Raw genomic sequence first — 26,707 nt, 5'->3', positions numbered from 1 at the left:
AAATCGGACACAGCCCTAAAAGGTAGCAGAATAAATCATACTCTCACGGAGGGATAAGACGAGTGTGAATGAACAGCCATCGGGGTGGTGAGTAGTGCCACTGAAGGCCCTGCGTAGTCTGCTCGAAGAAGAGGCCCTGTGTGTCCCAAGCCCGGAGGAAGCGTCTCCGCTTCTCCTGACCGACCCGGGAGTCTCCCTGAATCTGGTCCCACTGGCCTCTGAGGGTATGAATAATCTCACTCCAAATCTCCGCCATGATCTGGGCAGTCGGTAAGGAGGTGCCACCGAGGATCTGCGCGCAGCACGAGGTCCAGATGTGCCACCCAGTAATGCTGCTAATAATCTCCCAGACTGGTTGCCTCTCCCGAACTCCTATATCAGCCTCTGCTAGGTGCTGCGGGATACCCTCGAGCGGCCCCCACGTCCCCTGTGTGATAAGGAAAGTGGGTTCCTGCTAGCATGCCTCGAATAAGTGATGAAGACCAGGTGCGGTGCTGCACCAACAGAACGCGCCCCAGGTGATCAATCCTAGCTCTGGTGCTGCGCGAGTAAGAATCCCGAAAGTCCACCTCCACACTTCCTGGGCGCGAGTGCAGCTCCACAGGCAGTGTTTTGGTGACTCCTCATCCGCATGGCAAATCTGGCAGCATCCGTCCTGGCCTATCTGCCTCAACCAGCTCCCCACTGGAAGACCTTTGTGGGCAAGAAGCCATAGGAAGTATGAGATCTTCCGCGGCCGCCAGCTCTCCCACAAGGCCTTCCAGAATGCCTGCAAAAAGAACCTGGAAATACCCTGTGCGTACCAGCTGGGTCGCTGGGTGGGGGGGCGGCTCTGCATCCTCCTAAGAACTCGCCTGCCCAGAGTCGTGCTGTAGGCGAAGAAGGAAGTCAGCCCCTGTCCTGTCACAATCTCTGGCCACCACCACTCTCCTGGGTCCCAATCAAGCTCTGACAAGGCCCGCCCCTCCCAGAGCCAAAGACGCCAAAGCTGCATCTGGTCCTGCTCGATGCTAGGGTCGGTACGCCAGACCTTCCCCAAAAGGCCTACGACCCGAACCCTCTGCCAAGGGAGTAGGGGGTCGATGAGCACATCCTCTCTCCTGAGTCGTCCATCCCCAGAAACCGCGAAGAAGGAGATAGAGGAGTCATCCATACGTCCTGCGATCACCAGTGGGATGCCACGGGGGGTGAACTGTCCCAACCAGCGGGCGTCATCAGGCATGAGGACCTGAGGCTCAGGTGGAACCAACCAAACAACTGGGATCGCGCCGTCGATCTCCGTGCGTCTCGCCTGGGCTCCACGTGCACCTCCAGTTGCGTCTGCAAGATCAGCCGTCTCCAGATGTCTGTACGTATCCCTCCAAACTCGAAGGGACCGGGCTGGCCCCCTCATCCAGCCGTCCCACCTGATATGTGATCTCTCCCCCAACTGAAGGCCCTCGGCATCTCTGACCTGACCGTTCCAGATAAGCGACTGGCGATCGATCTCCTCCTGACAGCTGGGAGGGGACTGAATGAGACTGAGGCGGAGCCGCCTCCAAACCATGAGGAGGCGACGAACGAGTGGGGAACGGGGCTGAGTGAGCGGGGCGGAAGTGAAGATCCACCTGAGGGATGGTAGCCACTCTCCACCTCGGCGCGGGACACAAGAACCAACTCCCTGCTGAAGTAACATCTTCCACGTCTGCCCCCCCGGGGTCAAACCGCGGATGACAAGCTTGCCTAACAAGGCCTGACTCTGAAGCTCTGGATCAATGATCCCCAGGCCACCCTCAGCCTGCGGAAGAATGACTGTCTGCCAAGCAACCCTGGCTCTGGTATCTCTAAGACCATCCTCCCCGGACCAAAGGAAGTTCCGAACTAACCTCCTGAGCTGTGCCACGCTGGATCTCGAGAAGCACCAGCAGGAAGCCACATACCAAGCCGTGGCTAGGAGGACCTGGTTAACTACCAGGGCACGACCTGCAAGAGAGAGCTTAGCAGTGCTCCAGAAAGCCAGCTTCTGTCGGATGGAGTCTAGCACCGGGAGAAACTGCTGAGCTGGCGTGATGTCTAGGCCAACCTGAAAGCCAAGGTATCTAGCTGTCTGTCCCCGTGGAATCCATCTGAAACCCAGAAATCGCCCCCACTGAGAACACGCCCCAGGGTCTGTGAGAAAACCAACTGATTTGTTCCAGTTGATTTTCGCACTAGCGGCCGAGCAGAAAACCTCCAAGGCCATCCGCACCCTCTCTAGCATCCTCTCATCGTCCTAGACATAAAGGACTGTATCATCTGCGTACTCCGAGTCCAAAAGCTCAGTGTCCTCCCGGAGTGGAAGGCGAACACCCCTGATCCCTGTGGACCTCGCCCGAAGGTAATAAGTCATGGCCTCGGCGAAGAAGAGAAACAGGTAAGGAGCAAGGGGGCAGCCCTGACGCACTGATCTCTCCAAGCTAAAGCGCTCACCCATCCTGCCTCCAATGATGACCCTGCTAGACGCTGTCCTGTACAAAGCTGAGATACCCTGAATCCAACCTGCCGGGAAACCTAGCCGCTCCAGAGTCCCCTCCAAAAAGGACCAGTCCACTCGATCGTAGGCCTTCTCGAAGTCGAGAAGTAGAATGGCAAGGTGTGATCCGCTGTGCTGAGCCCACTCCGCCGCCTCTGAAAAGGTGAAGACATTATCCAGGATACTGCGATCCTGGACAAAGCTTGTCTGAGTGTCATGGATGAGGTCTGGGAGTAGAGGCCGAACTCTGGCGTTGATCATCTTGGCGAGGATTTTGTAGGCAGTGGTAAGGAGAGTGATCGGACGCCACTGGCGGATCTCCTGTCTATCTCCTCCCTTCGGGATGAGGCAAATCAGTCCCGAGGAAAGGCTCTCTGGCATCTGACCGCTGCTGAAAATCCCCTGCAGAGCTGCAAGGAGGGGCTGATGGATCTGGTCCCAGAAGGAGGTGAAGAATGCCCGGGATAGCCCATCCTCACCTGGGCATTTTTGTCCGTCGATGGCCATCAAGGCCTCCAACATCTCATCCATGGTGAACGGTGCCAACAACGTCGCCTGCATGCTAGGCTGGACCAGGGATGGAATGTGCCTCCACACCTCCTCACGGGCACGACTAGCACGAGGGGCAAGCGGCTCCTGCTGGAAGAGGGTCCTGTAGAAGTCAGTGGCCAACCCCAGGACCTCCCCCGGATCCGTAACAATGTGACCATCCGCTGTCCTGAGACTCCGAAGCTGATCACCTGCAGCTCTCTGGCCATGCGTCCTGAAGAACTCCCTGCACATCCGGTCACCCTTCCGGGCCCAGAAGGAGAGAGAGGCGTGATAGGAAAACTCTGAACGACGCTGGAGTGTCTCCTCCAGAAGGGCTCTGGCTCGAAGGGCCTGGATCCGAAGCTCCTCCGAGCCCGGGGAAGCCTGCTGGAGTCGCTGAATGGAGGCGAGGTCCCTCCGAAGAGCTCTCTCTGCCCCACCAATCCTGTCGAACCTGTAGGGCTGCGAGCTGGCAGATCTGGCTGGACTCCTGCAAAGCCTGCGCAACCGAGTCAACCAGATCCACGCACTCGCCCCAGTCTCTGTCCCAAAGACTGCAAATACTGCTGCGCACGTCCACCCTCGAGAAAATGGAGTCGGGAATCCTGCATGACCGGGGGGGAAGGGTCTGGGCTGCCGAATCTAATGATAGGAGCACAGGCGCATGGTCGGAAAGTGTCGTCCCTGGAACTGTACCCGCCTGACCGCCTCTGCTGATGGCCCAATCACTGACATAAAATCTGTCAAGCCTCTCCAGGAGTCTGCCGCCTTCCCTGCGGAAGCCCCATGAGAAGTCCAGGCTCCCGTGCCAACGCCGGAAGGACGGGTCTCTCCAACTGTCCCTCCCTCCTGTCGCGAAGATGAAAGAGTCCCAAGCTGACTGCTCTGCCTGAGCCATACCTGTGAACTCCGGACCTCTGCCCTGCTGGTCCTCCAAGGTCTCCAAATTGTTGAAGTCACCTCCAACAATCTAGGAATCCATGTCTGGAAGAATCCCTGTAAGTGTCCTCCAGAAGGTGGCTCTGCACCGGAGGTCTGTGGGAGCATAAATGTTGAGGATTCCTATTTTGGATCCCTCCAAATCCAGGCCTACCCAAAGGGCCCGGCCTGGGATCAACGTGCCATGACCGAAAACTCCCTGGGCTAACTACTCGCACACGGAGGTACAGACACCCCCACTCCTCCCCTATGCGCCGATCGAGGGCTCCCAATAAGTGTAGGAACGTCCAGGGAGAACCTTCCCGCAGCTACGAGAATGAGCCGCAGAAAGCTTGTGCTCCTGGAGTAGAAGTACATCTAAACGACCAATCACTGCAGGCTGAAGTGCCAGAAGAGTGAAACCCGTTCACATTCCAGGATACGAGGTGTAGGCTCATGGAGAGGGATGGGAGGCTGCGAACAACTGTCTGCTCGCGGTCGAAGTCGATGAAGAAGCAGACATATCGGAATGGAGGCGCTGCCGCTTATGAGAAGGTTTGGAGGGGGAGACGGGGTCATCCTGCGCGTTCTTCAACACCTTTAGCAAAGGCGAGAGGCCTTTGGTGCCATGAGCAAATGCTTTCTCGAGCCAGCTCGAGATCTCTGAAGTGGTCATCCCATAGAAGGTTCGGAGTTTCTGATGGGACCAAGCTCTGACATCCTGGGGGAGGGGCCATGACAGGGGAGGTCTGAGGATCACAATCAGTCGGAAGCGTTTGGCGGCGCAACGCCACCGTAGGCGCACATCGCCCTCGGACCACTGAGTCTCGAGAAGTTGCCCACCGAACGGGCCTATCCAGGAGCAAACCTGGGCGTGTGTCTGCTCTCTGAGAGCCTCCCAAACCGAGTCGTCTGTCCAGGTCTCGGTGCCATCGCTGAGGAACGTGAAAGCGAAGCTAGGACCATCCCTAGGGGCCAAGGCGGCAATCTTCCCATCCGCCCCTTTGCGGAGCAGGAAGATACTGATGTCGAGACAAGCCGGGAAGGTCCCAAGGTCGGCCACATCCAAGTAGTCCCAGGGGCCAGATCTGTAAAAGTCTCGAGGAAGCTCTCTCTCCTGAAGCTGAGACCCATCAGAGTCTGCCACTGAGGGGCTAGCGGACAGGGAAGCCTGCTCCAGTGGTGGTGTAGACTCCGGGTGTCCTGCCAGCGGGGAGGGAGGGGGAGGAGGCTGAGGGGTAGGCGACTCGGACTCCACGGAGGCGACTAGCGGAGAAGGTGGAGGAGGAGGAACGGGGGCTGCCCTCGGCTGGGAAGCCGACGGTGCAGCTAACTCTGTAGGAGAGTCGAGGGGGACGGGGGGGGGGGATGGGGATGCATCTGGAACTGGGGCTGAGAGGGAGGAGGAGGAGACTGAGGAAGAAGAGGCGGGGGCTGAAGCTGCGGGTCGGGCGAAGGGGGGGGGAACTGGGGAAGGGGCTGGGACTGAGTGGAAGGGGGCGGGGGAGCGGGAGAGAGGGGGATCTGAGGCTGTGAAGGGCGGGCTGCCGTCGAAGAAGAAGCTCTCCCAGGTCCCTGGGGCGGCTGCCTGTCAGGTCTCTGGGGTGCTGCTGCAGGAAGGGTAACCTCTGCTTCCTTGCCTTTATCCGAAATCTTCTTGTTCTTTCATCTTTTCCTTCTAACCTCGGTCCAACCGCCCACCAACTCTGGACCGGACTCCGGCTGCCTCGGCTCCTCCTGACGTGGCTGTCCGGGGGGGGCGGGGGCGGGGGCGGGGGGGGTCGAGACGAGCTGGCGAAACGTGGACAAGCAGCCGCCAAGTGCCCAAAGCCGTGGCACCTCAGGCACTGACCTGGCTGTCCGGTGACTATCATGCTCTGGGTGATGCTGCCGGCATCTGTCACGATCTTGATCACTGCAGGGAGAGTCGCAGGATCTGCCACAGCCACACGGACTCGGGGGGCTCCTACCGTAGTCACCGCGTCGGCGAAAGTGTTGTGCATAACCCAGCCAAAGTGGGAGCCCAAGTCCCTGACAATCGGCCGCAGCTCAGCAGCAAGACCTGGAAAAACTAGTGTCACTGGGTGGCGAGGTATACGGAACCGAACATCAAAATCCGCTGCGCTGAATCCACGGTACCACGGGACTATCATGATAATCTTTCCATCCACTGATGTGGGGGAACCGGCAATCAGGTTGCTCGCAGCTTTCTCATTGGAGAGTTTGAGCCAGAAGATGCCCCTTCCCATATGGGCCACCTCCTCAATATGGCCATCCTCTAGCAGGAGAGTGGATTGGAGCCAGTCCCTGATGGCTGATCTGGAGGGAGAGTGTACAATGACTCTACCGTAAACAGAGGTACGGGCAAAGTCAATGGCAACCTCCTGAACACGAGATGATTGTTGCTCTGTCAGGATAACGCGGTAGGCATCTGGAGAGGGAGGGTCCGACTGGGCCTCCGGATCTGGGCAGGGAGCCGCCATACCGCCAAGACTAACTGCAAGCTTCCGATGAGGAAAAGGCTGCCACCCAAAAAAGGGCGTCGAAGCGGGAGGGTGGAGCCTGGGTGTGGAGAGGACGGTTGCGGAGGCGGAAGGTGGAGAGAATGGAGGGCGGAGGACGGAGGGGCGAAACGGAAGGCTGGGAGGCGGGGGTGACGCGGGGGGAGTGGGGGCGGAGAGTTGGTGAAGTGAGGAGGCGGCGGGAGCGGGGTGAGGCGGGGCGGGGCGGAAGGGAGGGGGTGGCGGGGTGGAGGAGTGGAGCGGAAGGGCGGGCGAGGCGGAATGAGGGGGCGGGGGGCGGGGTGAAGGGTGCGGGGTGCGGGGAAGACGGGGGGCGCGGAAGGGCGGGGGGGGCGGGTTGGTGTGGCGAGGGGCGGAGAGGTGAAGCGGGGGGCGGGGCGAGCGGAATGGAGGCGGGGGGGGCGGGTGAAGCGAGGGGGGTCGGGCGGGTGAGGCTGAGCGGCGAGAGGGGGGGTGTGGTGAAGCGAGGGGGGGTTGCGTGAAGCGAGGTGAGGCGGAAGGGGGCGGGATGGAGGGGAGCGGAGAGGCGAGGGGCGGCTGAGACGAGGGAGGGGGGTGAGAGCGGAGGCGAGGGGCGGCGATGGAGAGGTGAGGTGGAGGGGAGTGGAGGGACGAAGTGGAGGGGAGCGGAGAGGCGAGAGAGCGGCGAGGGGGGTGAGAGCGGAGGCGAGGGGCGCAGCGAGGTGGGCGGCGGGTGAGGGGGAGGGGGGGGCGGGGGGCGAGGGCAGAGGGGCAGGGGGTGGGGGTGGTCGAGGCGAGGGGAGGAGCTAGGGGGGGGGAGGTAGAGCTAGCGGTGAGGGGGGAGGGGAAGCTCGCAGGAGCAGCTTGCAGAAACGATTGTTATTGGCTTTGGCATATTCTCTAACTGGATCCACAATTTCATCCACTTCAACCATGAGGCCAACCGATGGAACCGAGTCTTTCCACTCTTTCCTTGTGTCTGCAAAGCCTTCATGCATGACATCATAGACTAGTTGTGCCTCAACAGAATCATGTACTGGGTCATGCTGACCCTCAGCCTGCTTTTGCTTCTTGCAATGTACTGAACGATCCTTTTGAAAAGTTTTTTCATAGGAATACTCAGGCATATCTTTGGAAGAAGGTGGAACCCAAAAAGGAGGTACCTGTAAAGTGGTAGTAGAGAAAAAAACAGTCCAAAAAAAAAAGCCCACAGAGAAGAGGAAAAGAGTGTATTTGTAAGGAGAAAAAGGGGAAAGAGAGATGTAGAGATCGAGAAAAGATAAAAAACAGTTTTATAGAGGAAAAGGAGAGAAAAAAACAGTAAAAATTCCCAGATGAACTATATTTCAGAGAAAGAGGGAAGATTTTGGTGATGGAAAAGGTGCACCGGACCCAGAGACCCAAGAGGAGAGAAACGGGAGCAAGGAGCCTTCAAAATCAGTGTATAGATGTAGTCCACAAGCAAATTCCTGTATAAAATCGATCCGGGAGCCGGAGATGAATTGGCAGCAGCAACTTGTAGCAGGCGAAACAGTCCGTACAGGCTGTACACCTGTACGGAATCTATATGGGGCTGTGGCGGGCTGTATGGCAGATAGTGGCTGCTCCAAATCACCGTATTTTGAGCTCTGATACAGCGAGAGAGAGAGAGAGAGAGAGAGACACACACACACACACACACACACACAATGTTTGTTTTTTGGGGTGAGATCCATCATGCTTTATATTACAATGAGCAGTCCCCAAACAAAGGGCTGAAGATTACAAGATCAGAAGATATCATTAAACGATAAGAAAAGAGTATGACAAGCACGCAGGCAATCAAAGAAAGATTCCCTCTATGACATCTGGAAGAAGCAAAATTTGGAGAAAGTGGAATCTCGAAAGTCTCTATGATTACATTCTTTCCAGAGATTGCAGAGTCTCCACTAGCGAACCCACGTGAAAAAAAGATTAAAGCCCTTGCTGCTTTGGGTGGATTCCAAACAGCCAAAAAAACTTACCAAAGGAAGCTGTAGGAAAGCAATCCCTTAGGTGTTGCTGCGTGTATGTATGTATGTATGTACATATACATACATACATATGTATATGTATATGTATATACATACATACATACATACATACATGTACATGTAACTGTACATATACATATTATATACACACACATATATATATTATATATAGGCATCCACAACTCATGGTACATGTTGGACTGCCACGGTTGCAGCAGCAGCCAGCGCAGCAAATGCCATGTCAGCGTGGAGACTGCCATGCAAGAGCTGATGCTGGAGCAGGTGCAGGCGGAGCAGTCGCAGGCCACACGGAAACAATGACGTCAGCAGTCAGCGCTGATTGCCATGGTAGCATAGAGGGTTGGTGCAGCCTTCTCCCAGGCCGTGCAGCTGCAGCAGCATGGTCTGCTATCCAGTTGATTCTTTCAGGGCCCAAAGGGGCCTATAAAGGGCAGCCCCTTGGCCCTCATTCTATCCATCATGCTTTATATTACAATGAGCAGTCCCCAAACAAAGGGCTGACGATTACAAGATCAGAAAATATCATTAAACGATAAGAAAAAAGTATGACAAGCACGCAGGCAATCAAAGAAAGATTCCCTCAATGACGTCTGGAAGAAGCAAAATTTGGAGAAAGTGGAATCTCGAAAGGCTCTATGATTACGTTCTTTCCAGAGATTGCAGAGTCCCCACTAGCGAACCCACGTGAAAAAAAGATCAAAGCCCTTGCTGCTTTGGATGGATTCCAAACAGCCAAAAAAACTTACCAAAGGAAGCTGTAGGAAAGCAATCCCTTAGGTGTTGCTGCGTGTATGTATGTATGTATGTACATATACATACATACATATGTATATGTATATACATACATACATACATGTACATGTAACTGTACATATACATATTATATACACACATATATATATTATATATAGGCATCCACAACTCATGGTACATGTTGGACTGCCACCGTTGCAGCAGCAGCCAGCGCAGCAAATGCCATTTCAGTGCGGAGACTGCCACGCAAGAGCTGACGCTGGAGCAGGTGCAGGCGGAGCAGTCGCAGGCCACACGGAAACAATGACGTCAGCAGTCAGCGCTGATTGCCATGGTAGCATAGAGGGTCGGTGCAGCCTTCTCCCAGGGAGTGCAGCTGCAGCAGCATGGTCGGCTATCCAGTTGATTCTTTCAGGGCCCAAAGGGGCCTATAAAGGGCAGCCCCTTGGCCCTCATTCTTCATCCACTACCTCAGCCTTCAGTGGCTCAACTGGATTCCCAGGAGCAGAACAGCAGGTTAGCATTGGATCCATAGGGATCATCCAGTGAGAATTCACCTCCTCTCCACAGTTCCATTCATTTACAGTTTTGTAGTGATGGTTCTATCCCTTCATATAGCTATATTCAGCCCTTTAAGCATCCATTCATTTAGTTATATTGCTCTTTGGAGGTCCCCTTTTATTCCCATATCTGTCTCTCACACTCACCCTCACAATTTCCACATGGATTAATGAGTGTGATTTGCTTCGAGTCTATCTCTTTCAGTTAGTTGAGGAGAGAGTCTGAGTGAGTACTTCTCTCTTTACATGGTATCAGAGCTTCAGTTTTGTTTCCTGAGATAGGGAGGGTCAGTTTAGGGACAACCCCACTATTTTATGGTCCAGACAAGATCCGGTAAGGAGACCATGAGCACTAGTGAGCAGTCCAAGACAGGAGGGGAAGAGGGATCAGGTTCCCAACCCCTACAGATGCTTCCATGTCTGCCATGACGGCCATGTTGTAGACTATGATGCAGATGCAGCAACAACAGTCCAAGGCTCTCTTCAACTGCATGGCCCACCTTCAGGAAATGCGGGAAGATCGTGAGCAGGGCCGCCAGCGAGCGCGAGAGGGCAGCTTGGGACGCAAAAGAAGAAGCGGTTGGGAGGCTTGAGAAGCCAAGGAACTCAAGGAATGCGAGGCTCAGGGTGCCAAGGAGCTTAGGAAACGTACCGCTCAAGAAGAGAAGGAAGAATGGAACCGGCATCTCCTCATTTCTCTACTCCAACCAATGGGGGAGGAAAAGGACAGACTCCCTCCACCAATCAAGCCTTCTTTTTCGAGAAAGCTAAACTTCACACAGTACAATGGTAAGCAAGAATCTTTGGAGTTGACTTCTTGGCTCAATCCATTCGAAAGTGATGCCTACGAACGACGACGAGCGGTGCATCCCAGCATCCATGCACCTTACAGGTGAGGTGGTCACCTAGTGGCTCAAGTGGCAGAAGGACCACTATGATGTAGACGAGGAGACACCTCTTTACAGTTGGACGGAATTCGTGAAAGACCTTCGATCACGCTTCCTGCCACCCCAATACCTGGACATGCTCCAGAGTCAATTCTACAAGCTACGCCAGGAGGACGCTGAGACAATGAATCATTATTCCAACAACTTCACTCAGGTGTTTGTAGAGTTGTAGTTGGCGGAAAATCAGAAGTTGAGCAAGTTCCTTCATGGGCTGCGTTCATACATCCAGTGGTACGTTTGTAGTTTTGGCCATGGGACTATGAGTGTGCATACAAGCTTGCTCAGAACTTTGAGCTCCTGCTCAAGGGTCAAGGATCCAAATAGTTCAATAGTAAGAAGCCCCTGGATTCTAGTGCTTGTGATGGTGAGAAGAAATCCGGCATGGGCCAACATAAAAAAATTTGGATGGCAAAAGGCAGGAACGGCCATGGAGGGTACTTGGATTCAGCACCCTAGCTACTATGCCAAAGAAAACCGTTGCTTCTATTGCCATGAGCAAGGGCACCAGAAGCAGGATTGCCTGCATTTTATGAAGCTTCGGGCAAATGGAGCCACGTCAGGTGGTTCTTCTACACTCAAGGGTCAAGGATCCAAATAGTTCAATAGTAAGAAGCCCCCGGATTCCAGTGCTTGTGATGGTGAGAAGAAATCCGGCATAGGCGAACATAAGAAAATCTGGATGGCAAAAGACAACAACGGCCATGGAGGGTACTTGGATTCAGCACCCTAGCTACCTATGCCAAAGAAAACCGTTGCTTCTATTGCCATGAGTAGGGGCACCAGAAGCTGGATTGCCCGCATTTTAAGAAGCTTCGGGCAGATGGAGCCACATCAAGTGGTTCTTCTACAGCTTTGACTCCGGCTAAGACTACCTCACTAGTTAGAGAGGAGATCGAAGATCAGCAGGAGGGGAACTCTCAGTAGTTTCTCACAATGTTTCAGTTCTACAGCTTATTCTTGCAGATTAGGGAGTTCCAAGGACATCATTTCTACCAAAGCCGCTCAGCGAGCCAGGTTGCCTTGCACCCTCTTAGACAACATAGCCGTGAATGCCCCGCGTTCACAAGATAGCAGGTGGAGAGCAACATGGTGGCCGCAGTAGCCACTTTGAAGATAGGAGGGTGGGCAAATACCTATACTTTTAGGATAACACCAACACAGGCAGCGGACATCATCTTGGGAGCCCGATAGTAGCACTAGTTTCAAGTTTGTCCGGACTATCGGAACTAGGGTTTGGACCTCAAAATTCCAGATCACGGGGGTAAGTTCATCTCTTGGCTCAAGAACGCTTTGTCTCGCCCTTTGATTTTTGCAATTCAGATGGCACGTGAGATCCGAAAGGAAGGTGAGGCATACATAGTCTACTTGAACTTGACCAGTGCAGAAATTCCAGCCAGGACCTTGAACATGAAGCTTTGCTTCAGCAGTACCGTGTGGTGTTCAAGGCGAGATTGATTGAGCAGTGGACTGTTTGGGAGTGTCAGAGATTGAGGCGCCTAGTAATTTAGAGGCTCTCAGCCTAAGGAGATATAGAGGTGGGACAAGAGGGTGAGGTTGCTGCAGATTTCCTTCTCCACCTTGACAGCCCCTTCACTTCTCTTCTTGCCTGTATCTCTTTCTCTCGGTATTCTTTCCAACCACTCTCCGTATTGTCTCCTGTTTTTCCCACATAGCTACCCTAGAAGAGATGGCAGAGAACAAGACGAGAATTCGAGTGTTTGAAACAGCTCCAAAATGGTTCGCGTGCAGGCGTCTCTTGGAAGGTAAGCTGTGGAGAGGTTAGGCTGGCAGGGGGCGCAAGAAGCTGCAAAAGAGAGGCGAAACGAGGGCAGCATTGAAGGTGAGCTGTGGAGGTGGTAGGCAGGCTGAAAATGGAGGTAGAACTGAGGTGGCTATGCAGAAACCCTAACTGGGTAGGAGCAAGGAGAAGGCAGCTAGAGATGAATTAGGGTTATTGGTTAGGGTTAGGTCAGAGATGACGTGGCAGGGCGCTATGGCAGAATGACCTGCTCCGATACCATGTTAGAAACATGGTGTGAGTGAGAGAGAGAAATAGGCTAGGGAGTGAAGAAGTGATACTCAAATGAAGACATAATGAAGGCTTTCATTCATTCAAGTATATCATGACAAGTGAAGTACAAGCCTTTATATAGGCTACACACACACACACACTTGCACCAAGTGCATATGGGATAACTTCCATAGTGACACGTGGCACTCACACATGACTTACACAATCACTAGTACTAGATCTCCTAGTACCACACACCAACACATCACATACCACACTCTTTGGCTATGATATCTCCAACAATAATGGCAGGTACATAGGAAATGCTCCCCTGTCTCCACATCTGACAACGTTGTATAACTTGCAAAGCCGCTTCTCTCTAGGTGTACCGATGGGCTCTCTTTGCCTCAATCCCTAGTTGGTGGGATGAGACCTACATCTGCTCGATGGCAACCCTTAGGGCCATGGTTGCCTACGTTTGACGTACGGAACATGAGAGGGAAAGAGAGGAGTGGAACGATAGGATAGCGAGAGACACCAGGAGTGTGGGTGTGTAAAATGTGTTGAGCCACACCACAAACTCAAAAGTTTTATTAGGATTAGGTATTCACCCTATGACTGTCTTAAGATAGTCATAGGGGTCGTAACATTTTAAAGGGTGGCAATGTGCCTTTACCCCAACAACCTCCCACCTAAAGGCCAATGTGCCTAAAGGGGAGAAAAGAATAAAAATTACAGCAATATACAGTTACTGTATACAAGACCATAAAATAAGAATGGTCTCATCCTAATCCCATGATGTGGCGACAATGTGCAAACCGCTCTGTAGGCAAGCTCTTAGTGAGCAAATCTGTAGGATTATCATCAGTATGCAAACTTCACAAGCTCAAGCCGCTTGTCTTCCAGTACCTCCCTGATGAAATGGTATTTCACATCTATGTGCTTGGTCTTCTGATGAAAGACCGGATTCTTTGCCAACATGATAGCACTCTGACTATCACAATGCAAAACTGGCATATCTCTTGTAATGCCCAAATCTCCCACCAGCCGAGTAAGCCATATTGCTTCCTTGCAAGCCTCAGTGGCTGCAACATATTCAGCTTCAGTGGTTGACAGTGCAATGCATTTCTGCAACCGAGACACCCATGATATAGCACCTCCTGCAAATGTGAAAATATAACCGGTAGTAGACTTCCGGTTATCTGCATTCCCTGCATAGTCTGAATCTGTAAAACCATGCACCAATGCATCCTGCCTACCATAGCATATGCACAAGTCTTTGGTACCCTTGAGATACCTCAAGATGCCTTTCACTGCTTCCCAGTGCCGCTTGCCTGGATTTGCCATATACCTGCTGATGACTCCCACCGCAAAAGCAATATCCGGACGAGTGGCAACCATGGCATACATCAAAGAACCAACTGCAGATGCATACGGAACCTTGGCCATCTCAGCCTTATCATCATCTGATCTGGGGCTGTCCTTACTGTTGAGTTTTAAATGAGGAGGCAACGGGGTACTAATAGACTTCCCCCCCTCCATGTTAAACCTCTGCAGTACCTTGCCAATGTACTCTTCCTGTGACAGAAACAAAAGTCCCTTAGACCTGTCACGAGTAATCCGCATACCTAGTATGTGATTTGCATCACCCAAGTCTTTCATGTCAAAAGACTTATGTAGTTGCTTCTTCAAAGCAATGATCTCCTGCTGAGATTTGCTGGCAATCAGCATGTCATCCACATATAGAATGAGTAGCATCAAACTGCCATCCTTTGCCCGTTTGGTGTACAAGCAGTGATCGGTCTCACACCTATGATACCCTTGGGAGTGCATGAAGGCATCAAACTTCTTGTACCATTCCCTTGGTGCCTGCTTGAGTCCATACAAGCTCCTCTTGAGCTTACACACAAGCTGCTCTTTCCCTTTAACAGCATATCCCTCTGGCTGACTCATGTAGGTCTCATCATGGAGATCTCCGTGAAGAAAAGCAGTCTTCACATCCATCTGACATAAATCCATGTCCTCATGAGCAACAAGAGCTAACACTGCTCTCAAAGTAGTCATCTTGACTACAGGGGAAAAGATCTCATCAAAGTCAATGCCCTTCTCCTGCTTAAATCCCTTGGCAACCAATCTGGCCTTATACCTCGGTAAAGCATTTGAATCCACTTTGACTTTGTAAACCCACTTGCATGGCAAAACCTTTCTGCCTGCAGGTAGCTGCACCAAGTCCCATGTATCATTTTGAAGTAGGGAGTCCATTTCTAACTGCATGGCTTTCTCCCACTTCCTTTTCTCTGTTCTTCCCATAGCTTCCCTAAAGCTGGAAGGCTCACCACAATCTGTCAGCATGATAAAATCAGCCACATTATTGGCTCTTGGAACAAACCTGTCAGGAGGCCGTTGTACACGGGTGCTCCTCCTAACAAAATGCTCCGTATTAGGCTGCTGTCTAGCCTGTTCGTCATGCATGACGGGTGGCTGTACCACCATATTTGGCTGTCCTACAGCGCCATTTGCTGGCATATCCAGTGGTGCATCATTGGCAAAATTGTCTGGCTGATTTTCAGCCTGTATACCCTCTTGAACAGGGTTATTTACAGCAGCCTGCTGCTGCATATTAATGGGCATTCTTTGCTGTCCGACATCATCATAAACAACCCTCGTGTATTCCACAGGTTGCACGGGTTCTTTGTGTACACTATCCTCTTTAAAGATGACGTCATTGCTGCGTATAATCTTCCGTTTGACAGGATCCCATAACCTGTACCCCATTTCACCTTCGTCACCGTAACCCATGAAGATGCATCTGAAAGACTTTGGTTCCAGTTTGGTGCGTAGTTCTTTGCGTACATGAGCAAAGCACTCGCAGTCAAACACACGTAAGTGCTTATATGAAGGTGGCTTGCCAGACCACACCTCCTCTGGCACTTTCAACTCCAAAGCCTTGTTCGGCGACCTGTTAATTAGGTGAACTGCTGTTTGCACAGCTTCTGCCCAAAAGCCATGGGGCAATGCAGCATAAGACAACATACATTGAACTTTCTCCTGAATAGTTCGATTCATCCGCTCACTCACACCATTTTGAGATGCATTATGAGGGGCTGTGAGTTCCTGTTTAATGCCCTTAGCTTCGCATAACTGTACAAAAGCATGTGACACATACTCACCCCCATTATCGGATATGAGGCATTTCAGCCTGCGTCCTGTCCGATTCTCAACCTGAGTGATAAACTTCTTGAAAGCATCTAAGGCATCGCTCTTATGCTTCAAGAAATAGACCCACACTTTGCGTGTGGCATCATCAATAAAAGTAATGAAATACTTTGCACCCCCTAGTGATAGCTGTGGCATCTCACACAAATCAGTGTGCACTAGATCAAGCGGTGCTCTTTTCTGGGGAGTTCTCCTCTTATGAGGAGTCATAGAATGCTTTCCAAAAATGCAATGATCACAAGTAGGCAAATCTGAAAATGAAAGAGACGGCAGATAACCCAAAGGTGACAGTTCTTGCATTCCTTTAACGGACATGTGTCCCAACCGGCTATGCCACAATGAAACCTTTGGCAGCTCGGTTATGGCAACAACATGATTACCTACACTGGAAACATAAAGAGGGTACAAGGTATCACTCTTATAACCCTCAGCCACTACAACCTGGCCATCAGTAATTACCCATTTGGAATCCCCAAATGTGGTGTGATAACCACTGTCATCCAATAAGCCAGTGCTTATCAGATTTTTCTTGATTTGCGGCACATGGCAAACACCATCAAGCATAAATATGCGTCCGTCAGGGAATACTATCTGTATACTGCCAATCCCTGCAATCTAACATGCATAGTTGTTCCCAAGGCCATGAGTACCTGTGTAGGAAGTAAACCACTCCCCTATGAGGCGTAACATGAAAAGAAGCACCTGAATCCAAGAGCCAGGTGTGCATGTCATGGCTTTCAACAACCAATGTATGTGCAATTACAGCAGAAGAACATAATACATCATGTCTGTCACTGTCACTATCCTCTGCTGCAACATTCACTGCATCCAAGTCATCTGCCTTGGCCTTGCCTTTGCCTTTGCTTCCACTGCCTGCATCCTTTGTCTCAGCCTTCTTGGCTTTCTGATCCCGTATAAACTTGAAGCACTTACACTTCACGTGTCCCTTCTTGCCACAGTAAAAGCATTCAATATCCTTTTTGCCACGGGACTGACTGCGGGATCTGGACTTGCCAGCAGATCTCCCCTTCTGCTGAGTCCTACCTCTTTCCAGTACCTGCAAAGCATTGGAAGACTTGCTGCCAGCATTATTCTTCCTGCTCATCTCCTCCATGAGAAGAGAGCTCTCCACATCAGCATACATAAGAGTGACATTTGAATTAGACAGAGTGGTCTTGAAAGTGTCCCAACTCTCAGGGAGGGTACACAACAAGAAAGTAGCCTTGAACTCCTCATCAAGGTTCAATCCCTTTTTGCAATGGCCTGAGCTTGCTCTTGTGCCTACAAGGTTACCTTGGCTTATGCACCTTCCCTCAGAATTTTCTCAAGTTGTGTTGCCTTTGCTGCATTGGTGGATTTCTCTTGTAGAAAAGTCACCTTCTGAGACATCTTCTTATCATATTGCTCAAAAATCCCTTATAAGCTGTGTAAAGATGGCATTGAACTCACTCAAGTGTGAGGTCATAGCTGTACCTTCCTTCATGCGAAGGTCGACAAGCTTCTTCAACCAATAAACCTTACTGGCTGAACTCTTTTGGGCATACAACTCTTCTAGCCTCTGCCATAGGCCATAAGAGGTCTTTTCTGCCTGAACATTGAACACAAGAGAATCAGTGAGAGTAAGCATGATAGCCGCCCTTGCGGACAAATCAAGCTCCTCCCACTCACATCATCTGCCATCCCAGATGGCTTGACACCCTTCACCCTTATGGGCTTAGAAATCTTCTTTAGCAGAAGTACATTCAAACACTGTTCTGCCCATAATGCATAATTGTGTGCCCCTTCCAATTTCTTTATGTTCAGTATTGAGGATTCACTTCCCCCTGATGCCATATCAGACAAGGAAAGTGCTTGACTCCCTGTAAGTCAAAAAATGACTAAATAAAATTCCGATTTCTCAGAAAAACCTGCTCTATCAAGAGCCAGGAGCACTCACAATAGTGCTGTTTTTTTACTGTCAAAAAATCTGCAGCAAAACAGAAAATTTTCCCTTCGGTCACTGTACCTTTTGACACATTGTACCGTGCTCAAATAGGCATAAACCAGTAACTACAGAATTGCTGCAGCTGTTCCACAAGTGTTTTATCAGTGCATCATCATCTGACGAAGCACAAAACACTGCTGTCCTGATCACTTCTCCCACCTCAGATGAGGTATTGCACTGATTTTATATGCATAAACCACTTGGCATACACTGTTTTGTCCACTGAAAAAGGCTCCAAACACCTCAGCCTGTCACAAACCTGCAACAAAGTATGGGACAAATCCCAACAAATCACCCTTAAGTCAAGGGGATAGAAGACATCTGAAGTCTCTACACAGTGACCAAATTGCTCTCAAGCACAATCTAGGCAAAAGCCCCTTGATTTGACACCTGTACCAAGTGAAAAAAAACACCCTCAACAATGAGGTAGCATACAAAATTCAGCACTCTCCTAGCACTCTCACCTGACAAAGTAATGCATAAACTGCCTGTGTGCACAGTGGCAACACAGATCCCAACGTACAAACACCGAAAAAGAAGATCTTTTGAGCACTGTCAACGATGGACAGTTAGGGACCGAGTAAACTCGATGCGCCCTGGCCAAGCGTGGCTCAACTGAGATTTTCTAAGTGCCGTACACAAAATGTGACCTGCAAAGAAATGTCACTGATACACTGCGGAAAACGAGACCAATGTGGGCACCCTGGCTCCACACTGCCTCAAGGCATATACCGCATACACTTCCAGGTAAAAGCCCTATGAAATTGTCACCCGAAAACTGAGATTTGCACTCAGCAAAAGCATAAAAGCCCTCTGCAAATTAAGGCATCTGACCTTCCCGAAAAATAACTGTGCAACTACCACACACTGTGGCACTAGTCACCTCAAGCACGAGGGACACGAGTGTACTTGCTGCACCTCAAACACACAGTTTTAGAACTGAAAAAATTTCGGGAATGCATCAAGAAAAAAAACCTCGTTGTACTTTTGTACCTGCGTGTACTTGCAAGTACCACGTAAAAGAGCAGAGTGCTCACTTTTTCCTTCTTCCCAAAAAAAAATTTATGTGCCTGTGTACCTGCAAGTACCTGCTGTGCCTACACAGTGTACCTGTTGTACCCTGTACTTGCGAGGGCACGGATCCCCAAAAAAAATGTCGCAATTCCTTGGCTGAGGGTACAGCCGGTACGGCTGTACCTGTACGTGCACGCGTCCGTACAGCCGGTACGGCTGCCTTTCGCGGCTGGTCGCGGTCGCAACTGGCTGGTCGGCTGCTGCCTTGCAGCCGGTTGGCTGGCTGCAGCCGCTGGCTGCGGCTGCCTGGCTGGCTGCGGCCGCTTGGTAGCTGGTAGCAGCTAGCAGCAGCTAGCTGCTACTGCAGCTATGGCTGCTCGCGGGCCTGCTGCGCGTGGCTGCGCCCTGCTTGCTGCTGCTGCGCCCTGCTCGCGCACCTGCTGACAGAGGGCACGAGGCCCGAGGGGAGAGGGAGGGGGTAGACAGAAGTGAGAGGGAGAGAGTGGCTCTGATACCACTTGAGAGGGAAAGAGAGGAGTGGAACTATAGGATAGAGAGAGACACCAGGAGTGTGGGTGTGTAAAATGTGTTGAGCCACACCACAAACTCAAAAGTTTTATTAGGATTAGGTATTCACCCTATGACTGTCTTAAGACAGTCATAGGGGTCGTAACATTTTAAAGGGTGGCAATGTGCCTTTACCCCAACAGAACATTCCATACATCCCATACGGTACGTACGTTCCATTCGATGCAAAAAAATCCGACTGTTTGGGCGCGCAGAAATCAGCTGTTGCATATCCAATTCCATTAGGGACCGTTTTCTACCCGTTCGGTTCTTTTGCACATATGTAACATGTTTCTGTTTCGAGAATCACCTCAACAAGTTTTTAAAATCTTGTACAAGTACCTACTCTAAAACTCTTCTGGATATCCAACGTACCATCGATAGTACACTCAACATTGTTCTTTTATTACCGCACTAATATCGAGCGGTACACATTGTACGCGATTGGACGTGTCAACCATGCTTAGGGTGTGTGAGACTTGCCCGTCCTCCAAATACTGGGTGTGATAATCACTCCATCCTCTAATACTCTCAAGAAGTGGTCGTAGTAGAACTAGATCTTGGTGGAGACTCTTGGTCCCCCCTCCCGAGTCCAGAGCTGGAGTAGATGCAACTGTACAATATGGTGGATCTCATCATGTGGGATCAAGGGCATCCAAGCTATACTGGAAGGGAGGGAGACATTCCATCTGAATACCTTGACTGGCAAACCATTTGGATATGCATGTGTACTAGGCTGTGCCAACCCCTCTCTCGGCTAGTTGTATGGATAATCCTAGTGTAGAGAGAGAGAGAGAGAGAGAGAGAGAGAGAGAGAGGAATTTACTATGGCATTGACTCACTCTTGGGGTCATTGGTATTCCATTTATTGGATTCACCTAGGATTTTGTGGAGTTCCTTTTGTTATGATATTCCTCCTAATTCGAGGAGAAGGTTGTGCTATATTAATCATATCCAATTATCATGGAGTAGAGAAATGTTTATTTCTGGAACAGGTGATCCTCCTGTACATCCCATGCTATTTTTGTCTTATTAGCCATTTTAAGTTTACTTTTTATCCCTCATCAAGTACGTAAAGTGAACTAAGTTTAGTGTGTAGAAGAGTTCTACTTTATGTAATCAAGATTCTCTATATAACATGGCCAGCACTCTTTTTTTCATCTTATGGTCTATTCTTTGGATTTAGCTTGGACATTCCAGCTATCCCTTCACCTAAGAAATCAGGAATGGATCCACTTTGTGTATCTACCCAGAAATGGGAGCTAGTGTTCCAAGCGTTAAATTTGATATACAAAGATTTATGTGTTCTACCATTTGTTTTGGCTTTAATTCTGTTAGGATTATTGGAACTTCACATATAGCAATTTGAAAGCATGAATCACTCTTTATCCTGATTCTGCCTACAGGGGTGGATGTTGAGGTCTCATGAGCTCAAGAACCCCATGTGTAGCAGTTAGGGTGCTGCGCCAACAACGTACTTGTCATGACTGGCAGTACGTTTTTGAGTTGATTGCTGAATTTTGTGAATTTGGCTCTCTTTACTTGGGTCTTCTTCTTTGGTACATGATGGAGGGAGATGAGTTGTTTGAAGACAATGCTAACATGAACATGTCCTCATTTTCTTTTTCTGTTCTTTTATAAATGATGATAGTTTAATAAAGTCAACTTATTTGGATTAAATACATGGTATCAAAACGCATTGTGACACAAGTTAGTTTTGCAGGGGATTTTTATGCTGCTTGTATCGAGTTTGTTTTAACATTCTCACCATTATTGCTAGCGGAACCCTTATATATCTCACAGGTAGTGGAAACTTTAAAAATGCAAGAGCAGCAATCTCTTCGATTACGTAAACGCTCCAGGAAACTAGTAGGGCACTTTGAAATCAAAGATGGAGTGATAATGTCAAAAGTCATTGTGAGGAAATATGGAAATGATGTGCTAATGAAGCGCCTCAGCTCATTCTACTTTGACAAGGTTGGCGTGATGAAAGAAGTTACTGATTCGGAAGTGGAGCATCTTATAGAAGAATTCAAGCCTTCATGTTGGAATAGGAAAATAGGAGATTTTATGGAAAGGACAAAACCATCCCAATATGTTAAGGGTGATACAGTTGGTGAGTTTGACTTTCTATTCAAGGCGAATGCCAATAATTCATCAATGCAATTGGCTGATAATGCGTGGACAGAAGTTCACCATTGGGAAGTTTCTTTCAATCATGTACTTTACATTGGTCCATGGGAGGCATTTGGTTTGGTCACACCAGGCTCGTCTATTTGGAATAGGAGTGGAAAAAGAATTTTTGCAGAAACTGAGGATTTAGGTGGGGGGGCCGAAAGTATTCTTTTTGAGACTATCACAGACATAAAGACCAATCGAGTTCCAGCTTTGGATGCATGTTTTATTGGGCTCATTCCTGATGAGTCTTTGTTCTTGAAGAAAAAAAGGATGGGCAAGCAGATAGCATTATCCTGCAATAAACATTCTGCTGCCAAGATAACTAATCTTTTTAATGCTGTTTTAGGGCCTAAGATCGATGGGTCAAATGCAATTAAACGGAAGGATGAAGTTTATTCCATTCATGCAAAACCATCTACACCGACTGGATTAAAGGCTGCCAACCACAAAGAGGAAAGTTTCCTTAGAGGCCCTCGGGGTGAAGACTACAGGCAGGATCCAAGAGTCATCAGGGTTATACCAAGAGCTTTGACTCAGGGCTATTTGTTTTATGAACTTAAATTGTGGCTTGCTTTGAATTTCCAGAAGGCCAAATCCTGTGGTAGTGTATCTGTAATGCAAACAGGAGAACACACTGCTTGTGATTGGTTGAAGAACTTTTCAATCTCATATATTAATCCTGAACACTGGATGGGATGGTGGGTGCATGCCAGTGAATTTGCAGAGTTTGCTTTATCCCCCTCTCATGTGAAGAGTATGTGGTATATTGCTACTAAAAATGAATGGCTCTCACCAGTTATTATAAGTAATGCAGAGAAGGAACGTTGTTCCCGGGTTTACAGTGTGGTAGGCCTTTTGACTATAGCTTCCAAGGTTGCTGAAGAGGCAGCTGAATTAAAGCCACCCAAGAAGAGAAGATTAATGGTGATGGAGGTACAATGGGATCCAGAGTTTTGTTACCATGTGATTAGTCCATTTGAGTCTGGCAAACAAAGTGAGAAGTATCATCAACATAATGAGGGTGTAGATGAAAGAGGTGCATGGGTTGAAGTAAGTAGAGGATTTGTTGTGGATGAAACTTGGCCAGACAGCAGGAATAGTGAACCGCATGGGTTTAAACAGTCATGGTCTCCTACCCTTCTTGGGTGGCATTGATTATTTCATAAAGCTCGCGCATGGCATTTGATTGTTCAATGGTTGGCTGAATATGATGATGTTTCCCTTTAAGGAGTTGTATGATAATCATAATAGATGCTATTCAGCTAGTGCTTTAGCTTCCTAAACAAAGTAATACGAAGGTTGCTTGATTGGAAAGATTAACCTTAAAGAACCAAGAAACGAGGGGGGAGGATGGGGCATGTAGAAAATGATGCATTTGTTATTCCTTTGAGGGTTGACTTTCTAGGGGGGGCTTGTCACAAATATTATTTTAGTTTACAAAGCTTGAGATGGAAGTGTGAAGCGAGCAGTAGTATGTAATCTGTGTCCATGAGTACTAGTGGTTTTTGTGATGGGGGGTTTCTTAAACAGACATGGACATGAATACACATCTATACATGTTCACCCGCACATGTACACATGTACAAGTGTAAACATGTTCACCCGCACAAGCAAATACGCATAGACAATTTTTATACGGTTGCAACTTCGATGAAGAAATGATATTGTTAGCTTGCTCTGAGAAATAAATTTCATCTCTTACCAAGTCCACCTAATGTGTGGTAACTGCAATGATTCACCTTTAGACTGGTTAAATTGGTCAATTTGTTGAGTTTTCTAAAATTTTGGGAAATTTTGATGAGAGTAAGTTTGCAAAAGGTCATCTTGATGTTTTTTGTGCTAAGGTACAAAGTTTGGCTGCAAAATGCAATTCGTTGGAATATGTTTGCCTCTAGTTTAGTGGGTAAACCTTTGTATAATCATTCAATTGCTAGAGTAAGGTAGATCTTTGTGCCATTTGACCTTTGATTGCATGTTACAAAGCTGATTTCTTTCTCCATTGGAAAATGATTCATGGGTGTGGTACTCTTACTCTAAAATACTAGAAGAGAATATGTAAGGCTTATCCTTTTTGAAATAGCAACACATTTCTTCGGCCTTTTAAATTTATAGATGTTTAGATGAGCACTTTGGAGTAATATATTTGGTGGTTTATAAAGATGCATTGGGATATTGCCCCCATTAGTTGTAATCATTTTCATTATATTTGATTATCAACCAATAGGGTCCTTTAGTCATTAGGGTTGAGACTTATTTGACCAATGTTTAGGGTCTTGGAGCTCTATGCCGCATTTAGAATGCGATGTGAATTGAACTGATCTACGGACCTTTTGATTAGGATCGTACGTGGCATGCCATGTGTTACGCTAGGATTTAACCTTGATCAAGGTTTAGGATTTTGTACATAATGCTTACTTTCCTTTTATGTTCAAGTGTGCAACTCATGTTCAGCTTCTCTTCACTTGCATGCTCCCTTCTCTCTATTTCTCTTTAAGTTATACGAGAGCCACTCTCTTGGAGCAATGTCATGTTGGGCACACGTGCTTTTCACATGTGAAAAGTTATGTATTACACTAGCTAGGTTTTTGGATGTCTTACATAACCCTTGCTTTCTTTTATTTTAAAGTGCATTTCTCTTTAAGTGGTTTCAAATTCACTCTTTGGAATGGTAACACTTTAAGTGCATGTGCTTGTGTCAACATCCAAAGGCGACTAAGAGAAGGTACATGAGCAAATGCGATCAAATTAGGAATGTGGAGACATAGAATTCACGGTCCATGCAATGACATAACTTTCTAATACTATTTATAGCATTTGATAGAACAAAGTTGGATTTGAAAGATATTGACAAACTAAATTGCCATGGTTAGTTAAAGAGAATCGTGTTACTGTGATTGATTATTTCGTAAAGCTACAAAGTACTATTAGAGAGGATTGATGTAGGAGCATGCATGCTCAAACAAGCGCCATAGAGCATTGTTTTAATTGTGTGGAATGAAGAGGTAGGAATGTGTGGCATCCCTATGTATTATTTCCTTGGGCTCCAAGACATTTCAAACATTCATGAGATACGAGTGTACAAATTGAGTTGCATCTTCTCCTTCTCCTCGGCATTGAAATTTTAATTCTAGTTTGCGAACTTGTATTGTTTCCATTATGTGCTCTTTGCTATCTCTACATTTGAGTATTGCGGTGCTTTGAGTGTGAGAGAGAGTTTCTCTTTGTGCTAATCAATGGCTATGTGTGTGTTTCAGTAAAAGAATGCTACTTGAAGGAGAGAGTCTCTCTTTGCATCTATCACTGGATGTGTGGTGTAAAGTGGAGAATATTGCTTGAGAGGACTGTGAGTGGTTGCAATCACATATAGTAGAGAGATGGGAGTGTCAATTCTTTGATTTGGTGATTGATCTCATTGAACCCTATTAGTAAGGTATTTTTGAAGGTGAGACAAGGCTCTAGCCTAAGTTAGAGTAGTAGTGGATGCTCCAATGACGAGTATTCAAGGAATGAATATAATATATATAGAGAGAAAGAGAGAGACATGCACATACACATTTTTTTGTGTGTGAAAATTCTGGAACTTTATATTACAGTTTGGCTATCCCAAAAAAAAACGAGATATGCCAAATTACATCAACAGAAAATCTCAGGTGTACATCATGTTCTATGCAATGAGTTTGCAGACAATCAAAGAGAGTTTGGATTAGAGTGCCTAAAGAAAGAGAAAGTGAAAAACGTAGGAACACCAAAGACTATGATTTCTATCCTTCCATAGATGCCAAGTAACGAACCCAAGTGAAAAAATAATCGAACTTCTATTTGGGTGGATGTATCCCAAAAAGCCAAAAGATCTTCCCAAAGGTAGCATTGGGAAAGCAAACGCTGCCCAAGGAAGCTTAAGAAATCACGAGTATGGGGGCAATGCCAATAAAGAAGAACCCTAGTAGAACTCGACAAAAAACTTGTTGTCAGAGGGGAATTTTTGAATTCCAAATCTATCTCAATCTCTTTCTCCACCACTTTGCAGGATGATTCATTTGCCAAAGCTGATTGGCCTTTTGAGATACCCATGGCGGAGGTAGAAGTACTTTATATAAAGTAGAGACAATAATACGTGACGGCCTCAAAGGACGGCAAGATGACCCTGGTGAAGACAGAGTCCAATCCTAGGGATGGTCCTCAAGCTCTAATGGCAGAACTGGTTGAAAAGACTTGAGCATACCAGTAATAGTTTGCCACATGACACGGTAATGCATTCCAAGACCCAATTTTGCAGCAGCCAAAGGAAAAGAAAGGATAGTTCCATCATCATGAATGACATCCGCAATTGAATGGATTGCTTTCAAACTAAGGAAATACCGTCTAGACTCCTACAATGCCAAGGGCAGGGCAAAAGCCTTTGACCAATATATGCTCTCGACTCTGAGAGAATTTCCCTGCAATGAATCCTGACCATTCCATTTCAAATGGGAGAGGACATGCTTCCAATCCAGTAACATATTTGAGACCAAAGGACAACCTTTGATCTTGCCATCAATATAACCCAAAAGAAAATCCCATTGTGTAGGTTGCAAGTGTCCAAAAGCAAGAGTGGTGAGTTGTAAAAGAAGATGATGTATCATGGCAGCCCAAGGTTGAGAACCTTGTGAAATGTGCAGCATCATTTTCCCTTGTGGGTGAGAATATGGACTTGAATGTTTAGAATATTCAGTCTTCCATGCATTTTTGGCGAACAGAGATGTGCCGTGAGTAATCTCAAGCTCTTCTTGCCATGTTTTGAAAGCCAAAAAGTTTCTAGAACATTGGATATAAAAAGTGTAAGATCTGCCTTGTTGAGCATAATGAGAGGCAAGTATAAGCCCCCAAAATAGATTGGACAATTCGTAACCGGACATGCAGAGGCCAAGTTGCCAACTTTCAATATTTAAGCTTTTTCTTCAGTTTTGCAAGTATCCAATCAGCTTGTTAGTGACGAGTAATCGTCCGATCCAAAGGATAATCAAGGTGGCGAACCAACTAAG

The 26,707-nt window shown here is 48.3% G+C and overlaps 1 protein-coding gene across 1 annotated transcript in view; it reads left to right on the top strand.

Annotated features, from left to right (window-relative positions):
- Positions 1–22,902, top strand: part of LOC147890912 (uncharacterized) — a 58,477-nt gene extending 35,575 nt beyond the window's left edge. Inside the window, exon 4 of the mRNA XM_087389618.1 lies at positions 21,232–22,902. Within this exon, the coding sequence (XP_087245744.1) occupies positions 21,232–22,841 (1,610 nt within the window). The 3' untranslated portion in view covers positions 22,842–22,902. The remainder of the gene's footprint in view (positions 1–21,231) is intronic.
- Positions 22,903–26,707: the final 3,805 nt, after the last annotated feature.

This window comes from Dipteris shenzhenensis, chromosome 18 (genome assembly GCF_047967505.1).
Source record: "Dipteris shenzhenensis isolate YYH24624 ecotype China chromosome 18, Dip_SZ_1.0, whole genome shotgun sequence".
In the NCBI taxonomy this organism is placed as follows: Eukaryota; Viridiplantae; Streptophyta; class Polypodiopsida; order Gleicheniales; family Dipteridaceae; genus Dipteris; species Dipteris shenzhenensis.
The sequence above is the reverse complement of the archived record's forward strand: the minus strand, read 5'-3'. Positions and strand labels throughout refer to the sequence as shown.